The sequence below is a fragment of the Carassius carassius genome, chromosome 8, assembly GCF_963082965.1.
Source record: "Carassius carassius chromosome 8, fCarCar2.1, whole genome shotgun sequence".
Taxonomy (NCBI): Eukaryota; Metazoa; Chordata; class Actinopteri; order Cypriniformes; family Cyprinidae; genus Carassius; species Carassius carassius.
This window is the reverse complement of record NC_081762.1, coordinates 23,942,714-23,951,231: the sequence shown is the minus strand read 5'-3', so window position 1 is coordinate 23,951,231 and position 8,518 is coordinate 23,942,714. Positions and strand designations below refer to the sequence as shown.

General features: G+C 36.4%; 1 protein-coding gene across 1 annotated transcript; it reads right to left on the bottom strand.

Moving 5' to 3' along the window:
• Positions 1–507: 507 nt before the first annotated feature.
• LOC132145595 (biogenesis of lysosome-related organelles complex 1 subunit 4-like) lies at positions 508–8,459 on the bottom strand. The gene is made up of 5 exons (XM_059556724.1): positions 8,118–8,459; positions 1,963–2,034; positions 1,627–1,728; positions 1,409–1,543; positions 508–881 (listed from the first exon to the last, which is right to left on the bottom strand). The coding sequence occupies exons 1-5, from the start codon at positions 8,406–8,408 to the stop codon at positions 786–788; spliced, it is 696 nt and encodes a 231-aa protein (XP_059412707.1). The 5' UTR covers positions 8,409–8,459; the 3' UTR covers positions 508–785.
• Positions 8,460–8,518: the final 59 nt, after the last annotated feature.

The window sequence follows — 8,518 nt, the reverse complement described above, 5'->3', positions numbered from 1 at the left end:
CTTGATTAAGTGATTTCTTGTATCTTTAGAGATGCATTTATGTAATTTAAGTTGCTAAACCGTTCTATCAGACTTTCTATAAGGATGATCGGTTGACCAATAACAACCTTTGAGCAGTAATGTAATGTAGTCACTATATGATAGGATACTTTTGGAAATTTATTACAAATAGACAATCATTAGACACAATAATGTAACAATTAGCATAACACAGCTGTCCATGGCCATTTAAGTATAAAAGTAAATGGTCCATGACAAACAATGTCTGTTGTGGCTATTGTTTGGCTGAGGAGTGCGGCACTGAATGCTACAGAACAACCTCGAGTCGTTTCATTACAGATTCATTGTCAACATGTGCCAGATCTTAATAAGACAGATCAGTGATAAACAGCGACAGTGAGAGTAGTGCAAATAGATCCCAAGCACTGGAAGAAAAGGCAGAGAGCAAAAAAATTATAAAGCTGTACAAATTATGTACACGTAGGAGTAAAAATCATAGAAACGTTTTTGAACATGCTTTCCCAACTATAAGAAACAGTGTCAGACTTCCTGGAGAGGCACTTCAAGAAAAAAACATTATTTAAAACCAAAGCTTCTGTTTGTTATAAAACTAGCTGCCATTAGACTGCCTACTAAAACAACAGTTGGCTTCGTGGGACTGATTGAGTAAGTTGCAGATAAAGTGGCCGTGAAATGTTTGTGTTAGCACTCCCAGGTGTTTGCATCTCAAAGCAGGCAGCACTGCTCTTGATTGGTGCTTCATGAAGTCAATACGACAGTCTCTTTCACTGCTCAGACTGAGGTTTAAAGTAATCTTCTGTCTTAAATACACTGGGAAGCTCTTGATGTTTTTGTGACTGCCTTCTTGGGCTAGCAGGTTTCTGTAGAGAAAAAAAGAAAAATTGTTACCTAGGGTAAGGCATTTTTTAAGCCGTTTTCGCAGGACGTGTCCTTGCCAGGATTTCTACATTGCCTAAAACATTCAAAGTAGTTTGACCAATAACATGCAGGTATGGTACATAATCAACCAATCGTGGCGTGTGAGAAGGTGAGATCTACAGAGAACGATCAAAGCAATGCAAATAAACGTACATGTTAGGTGTTTGTTCGATCATTCAACTTGAAGTATCGCTGCGCACCGATCATTGTATGACACCAAAGTACAAGAGAGTGATTTTAATGCATAAGTAGCTGTCTGCTCTGCTCTCTATAGCTCTTATGAATATCACACAATGATCGATCTTCACAGCACAAACAGCCAAAATCTGGATATTTTAGGCAATATAAAAATCCTGGCAAGGACGTGTCCGGGAAAATGGCTCATATGGTCACCCTATGTTACCTGTTGTATAATTTTCAAGTATGCTAAATAATATGGCAGGCATGCATGCATTTATAAAGAGCTCACATTTAAAAAACCTGGCACGGCCATTGTGCGGAGGAACTTTTTCAAGGTGCCTGGCAGGGTCCCAACTTCACCTTCGACTTGAGTAACTTGTTCTTCCATTGCACTGACACTGGCTCCAACCATTTTGACAAAGGCCTTCGAATTAGACAGTACACTTGAAACAACAACATGTCAATTCATCCACATGGTTTAAAGATAGCACTTAAAGTTATTATTACCTCCAATTTGTCAATTTTTCGGTAAATCTCTCTCATCTCTTCAGATTTTCTCTGTATCTGTGGTAGGTTCTCATTGACCACCTGTGAGGTGTCGTTACGAATCTGTTAAAAAAGAAACAAAGATCTGTAGTCTTTTCTTAAACCCCTTTTTTCAGTTAGCAACAAATTAATTTCAACTGATGAAAAATGATTTTCAAAAATGTTTTAGCTCTAGTTCACAAAATTGCTTCGTGGTTACATGTTGCATTGAAACATTTCCGTGGCTTCGCATTGAGTACTGACTTCAGTAATTAGTTAAAACAACTTCAAAGAAGGGCAGAAAAATATTGATCTTACCATATCAAGCATACCAACAAACTCATCGACTCGTGTCAGCATTTCCTCCAGGCTTTTCTCCAAGCACAGGACCTGCAGAGCAAATACATGACAGACATCAAGAAAACACATGATATAATGCCATTTAAACATTAAGAAGGACAACCAGTTGCTTCACATACTACTTTGTAAAATAACAGCGGAGCATGGAGAAATGAACGAGCAGTCATGAGTCAGGAATTTAACATAATTCAGTCAGCAGCACAACGAACAAGTCGTCTTTCTTTATCCCATATCACACTTAGCAAATTAGGCCTGATACACTAACAACACTGTGCTCCAACAAGACGAGTACAAGACCTTTAGTCCGTCATCAAAACGTTCTCCTGCAGATGTCATGTTCCCCTGAGTCTCTTTGTGATACGACCTGTTTTTGAGTGAGTTTTGTTAGAAAACCACTCCCAAGCAAAGTAACTGTGGTTTTAAATGTCTTAATATTGTCCTCTATTCAATACCTAAATGTTTTGCATTGATTTGCAGCCTAGTAAACCTAAACCTTTTAGACGGAGTTATGGCCAAAGCCAGGCTCAAGTTCTTCAACAGAGCACAAGTGCTAAAATCACATGAATTGAAATAACTGACTTCAATTATCTCGTCATATGAACAGACAATGTTCTGGTTCACACACTTTCTCAAGCAAACATGGTTTAAAAACAGAGATGTGGTATTATCTGCTTTATCTACTGTACAGGACTGTATGTCTACAATTATCATTATAAAGTGTTCTGTGAGGAATCTGATATTATACAAATGGGAGTAGCTATATACTGAAAGCCTGAAAGCTCTTTTATTCGTTTTTCCGTTTAGTTTAACAAACGGAAAATTAGTTTTTGGCTCGATATCTCATTTTGTCGTTTGGGGTTTACAAATCGGTTTATGGCTTCAATATTTCATTCGCACTTGTGGGCGGTGCTGAAACGCTGCTTTCATCTGATTGGTCGAATCGCTCCACCTTCAACTCGGTCTTTTCATTCTTTCAGGCAGAATAAGAGTCAGTGCGAGTGAAGCACTGTAATGTCTGAAACCACCGCTCACCGTTAATTAGCATAATATTTGACTCAGATATTGCTGGACACATAATTCGTGCTGCTGAGACCTGCAAGTGACCCCTTTAAATTATTTCTAGGTTATAGTATTGTATGAATATTGTCCCATTGATAAAAACAGTGCAAATAGTTCTGTCTCCTTGGATAACAGTGAAATGGAAATAAAAATTAATAATAGACTGAACAGTTCCATGATAATATGTCTGTAACATTTATTACTCTCGTCTTTTAAGTCTAAAGGCACTAGGTATGTGTGTGTGACATTAATAAATAATTGTGAAAATTAATAGTTAGATTTATTAAATAAATTGGTAATATTAGTTTTATTACATACTAAATTGAATGATGTTTCTCTTCTTAGTCTTCTTTGTTGGGCTTGAGAAAGCCAACATATATTTGAACATTATTATTATTATTTATTATAAGAGTAATTGACACTGACTAGAACTTTAATGTTTCACCAAATTCAGCTCAGATCGTCAGACTCGGTGTATAACTGGTCAGACTTAACTTCCCAAAAAATCCTAGTGACTTTTGTTATCTGACCAATGAAGGCCTTAACACTTAATGTCCACTAGAGGGGGCAACAGGATTTCTGTTTACATTAGTTTAAATCACCTATTCTTAACCATAGGGCCACAGGACCAAACAAGTTATCAATTGAATACACCATTGACCACTGTTATCCATAAGATAGTTACAATACACCATCCCACCACTACTGGCAGTAATGCCTCAGTTAGTTGTTTAACAAGCGCTAATAAGCAGAAGAAGACACTCAGTCAACCAAAGCCTGTAGCAAAAGTTACGCCTGTTTAACACATACTCCGTCTGCAGTGCGTATGCGTTGCGTATTTTTTTACGCACCCATGTTAACGGCTTTCAGCGTTCACACTGCACGAGGTTGCAGTCCGTCAGGGTGTTCCAGGAGCAGTGCGTCTGCAGCAGTGCAGCGATCGTTTACAAACAGAGTCTATTTTTGCTGTGCTGCATGCGCTTAATTAAAGTGACAGCGCATTGTTCGCGGTAAATGCAGTAATTTCACAATACATTTATACAATTAAAGCCTAGTGTGTTTCGCAGTCAACATATGGCTTTTTGGCTAGGTTTAAAACAAGAAAAAGAGCACGTTTAGATAAACAAGGCAACGTAATATATGCACTTTTATGGAGCCAGAAAAACTAAGTTCATTATGACCTGTAGAATTGCTTGTAGCCTAATAAAGATTTAAATGCAAAAGACAGAAGAGTCGACTGTTTTTGTCAGTGGTGAGTTTTAATTTTAAATGTTTGTGATATCCTAACAAGAAAATTAGGCTAAATGTGTTTAAATGTTTTGCTGCTTGCTTGAGCAACTTATTATTCAAACCTAGAAATCAAGTGCATGAATAATACGTTGCTTATAATTTAGTTTATACTAATGTCTATGAAAGATTGTAACAGTACTGTGATAGAGTATCACATTCATGAAAAAGCTTTTTTTTTTCTTTTTTCATTTGCACTTTTTCAATTTTCATTTACAACTTATTTAATTAGAAAAATATTATTTTTAATTTAATTATTTTAGCAAAACATTATTGTTTTTATTTTATTTATTTTTTATTTATATAAATTAATTTTTTGTAAGTAAAATTTGTCAAATCTAACTGATTTGTGTGTTAATATGCCTGACTTGAGCCTTTTAATTTTGTTCTTGATGCAGATTGATTTGTTCCATGAATTGTTGTGTGTTTGGCATCTTGTTGTATCTGCAGATTTGTATACACATGAATAATAAACTGTTAAACTGCAAGTGGATTTCATTTAGTTATTGAATACAAATCAAACCAAGGGTGAGATCAATAAACCAATACAGTGCTAATATTTGAATGGGCCCTGGGCCATTTTGTACTATAAAATTTGGGCCCCGACATCAAAAAGGTTAAGAACCCCTGGTTTAAATGACAAATAAATAGATGAGTACTGCCATGAATATGCCATATCCGTGTACAAGAATAAACTTCACACTTCAAGCTGTACAACTACTTAAAACTTCCCATTCTGGCTTTTTCAACCTACCTCCAAATTTATTTTAAGATATAGTTTATTTACACTGGTTAACGCATTTAATGTTTGTCCATCTGGAACTTTTATTTTTCATGAGCTGTATATTTTAAGATGTACTAGGTGTTGATAAATCACATGCAAAGAATGTAAAGAGCTTTGACTTTTTTTTATTGAAAATTTTTTTTATTGAATTCTAAATAGGAAATGAAATGATCAAAACGTACATGGACCAGACGGGCTTTGGTTCTACTAGCGATTTGATTGGAGACCAACAGCCAATCACAATTGACCTTTAATTTTCCGATTGGTTGATTTTGTGGCACACTTGTAACGCTGTTGTAAGTTAAGCGAGCGTGTGTCAAGAGTTTAGCGCGCACAGTATTAAGAGGTTGAGAGAGAGACTTGACAGGAGCGCAGAGAATAAGTTTGTGAGAGAGCACCCGAGTAAACTGCGTGAGAGGAGTTATTACTGCACGTTAATATGGATAATAGCAAACAAGCAAATACATCTATTGAGCACGGATTCGTTTTTTCTTTGCTCGAGCGAATTTTTTTTTTGTTCAAAATATAATGTAATGTGCTTGCAAAATATAGTTCTCTGTGCTCAAAACGCACAATTACTCGCTCAGGATTGAGGCACACATGTAACGCCATAGTCTTTCCCTGAGATGGGAAACTCTTGAGTTTTCGAGTTCAGAAAAGCTAAATTGTGTTACTTCAATCCACTCTGAGTAGGTTTACTCTGAGTTTAGTGCACTAAGACTATGAGAATTCATGATCAATGGAGCTCCGAAATTATGATTCACCATGGCAACAGCTCCCACCAAAAAGCTTCTTAATCAGAGGTAAATTTTTTATGGTAGCCTATCTCACGGACAAAAAAAACCTCGTCCACGGGATCCTGTAAAAAAGGGAGACTGCATTTTTGTCTCTTTGACCATGTCTGCATGATGAAAATGCTTTTCTTACTCCGAATTTTTGTCTTCTTTTTTCCAGTCAAAATATTCTTAAATCAGGATGTGCTTTCTACATAAAAAGACATAAGGTATTTAGTCTTGTTTGCATAGGGGGATTATTTAAGTGCATTTTTCTTATTTTGCTTAGTATCTGCCAGTGGGGTAAGAAATAAAAAAAATATGCTGGTTTCATTTACATTAAGATTTATTTTATTTATTTTTTTTACCCTATTGCGGACAATTTTACATGTTTTATGTAAAATGCACTTAAATGCACTTGTTTTTCATCTACAGAAAGATAGTTGTTGTTTTTAGTACTGACAAAGGAAGAAATTTAATAACTTCTTCCAATCTACAAGTCAATGCTCTTACTGCAGAAACTAAAGTAGTAATTAAATTATATTTTTTTGGCTGGAAAATTGCAGTAATGCTCTGGTGATGACACAGAAAGCAGGGTCTTAAATATTGTGGCACTAACCCCACCAGACACAACAGAGACCAAAAGTGATGTGTGGAGGTCAACACTGCTCAGTGTTTTTATTATTATTTTTTTTTCTATGACCCCACATTTCACTGACCAGTGTTGCCAACTTCTTTCAACTGAAAGTTGCTGACATCATAAATGTGAGTTCACTGATCCATATACATATAAATATAGACCAGTATGAGAGTGATTGGGAGGGGTGAGGAAGTGACAAAACCACTAAACTGGCAACACGGTCACACTGACTTCAATAGAAGTTATTTATAATTTCATTGGTCCTCTTGTTTTTGCATGTTCGTAATTTCTTTGTAAGACAGCATGGCCAAAAATTATGACAGCACAATTTGAAGTTCCATTGCATTATTATCACAAATAAAACAACTGACTCTTAGCAACTATGCAATATGCTTGCAAAAGATGTCAAATTTGAAGATGTCAGACATCACTTTTGACAACTACTATATAGCAGTTCATTGACTTTCCAACTTACTGCCAAACCATGCTCCAAAATAAAAAAAATAAAAATAAAAACGCTTTTCTGAGGATTGTGGACTTTCCTGGAGTTGTTGGAGCCATTGATGGAACTAATGATCGTTCCTCTAACTGTAAATAAGGAGACATACCAATAGAAAATTAAGCATCAGTAATAATTAGTGATAATTTTGCACAAATGCAAAGTATTTTAAAAAATACATTTAAATATTATAATATATGTCTTAATGAAATGTTTTTATTGTAATTACATGAAATGATCAGTGTTGTGCTGCTGTGATTTCACATGAGCAGGCTCACTATTGGCTGATTCAGAGGTCGAGGTCAGCTATTTTGTGTTGTGTTCAGTTCACAACACTTGAGTGTCAGTCTGAAAGTTGCCTTTAGCTTCTTTAGAAAAGTCCCCCACTCTCCAGCAAAAACTACTACCTTTTACTAAGAATTTTTCGACACTTAAGTAAAAGCTTAAGTCTATTCTTAAGAGTATTTCCGAGAAGTTTTATACACATGGGCCCTGATCTCGACCAGGTTAGGTTCATAGAGTAAGTTACCACAGTTAACGGAGAGTTTCCCTCATTTCAGGGTTAACATACCCAAGAGGTTTTTGTCCTTTTTTTCTGAAACTGACACCAGATCAGATATCTGTGTGGAGCAATGGCTGTTGTAAGACAAAAATCTCACTGGATTATTATTACAATTAAGAGCAAAATTAATGTTTGGAAATGTAAACTGATATTTTCTACGGACATAAAACAGCAAAAGATAGAAATAACGGACTTAAAATCATTTTGTATCCGGTAAAAATTACTAATAATTCTAATAATTTATCTATCTATCTATATAAATACGTTGGATAATATGCTAATATTCAGAAAAACAGATTACTATCTTACATATATTATATATATTATATATATATATATATATATATATATATATATATATATATATATATATATATAAAACTCTTGTTTAAATATGTTGGATAATATGCTAATATTCAGAAAAACAGATTACTATCTTATATATATATATAATATGGTGTTTGGGCATTCCTCTATTTTAAACAGGCTCGACATTCTCGTTTCCTCACCTCTTCTTCCGCGCTGGCTCTGATATAAGAGGAGTAAGTGTTGGCGGTGTGTCTCAGGAGCTCGTCGTCTTGTGTCTGCTCCGCTTGGGTTTCTCCGGCCGCTGAGCTCGGGCTCTGGGCCACTGCAGCGCCGAAGCTCGGGCTCTGAGACACAGAGCCGCTGCTCAGGGCCTCGCTCACCATAGACAGGCTGCTGGCGCTCTGGGACACGATACCGCTGTCTCTGCTCACCTCCGCGCTGGACTCCTCCAGCGGTGACAGCACCGCCGCCCTGTCAAAGCGATGCTCCATGTTTCGCCGTCCACTGCACTGCTCTTGTTTATGTGGAAGTGAAAGCAGGGTAGCAGGTGCGCATGCGCGGGTTTAACAGCCAGTCAGAGAACGGCTCGGCCACATGCTGG

Coding starts and splice junctions, on each gene's coding strand:
- LOC132145595 (XM_059556724.1), bottom strand. CDS start 8,408: ATGGAGCATCGCTTTGACAGGGCGGCGGTGCTGTCACCGCTGGAGGAG. Junction 1,729..1,962: donor TTGTTGGTATGCTTGATATG/GTAAGATCAATA, acceptor CTTTTTTAACAG/ATTCGTAACGACACCTCACA. Junction 1,544..1,626: donor GAAAAATTGACAAATTGGAG/GTAATAATAACT, acceptor TCTAATTCGAAG/GCCTTTGTCAAAATGGTTGG.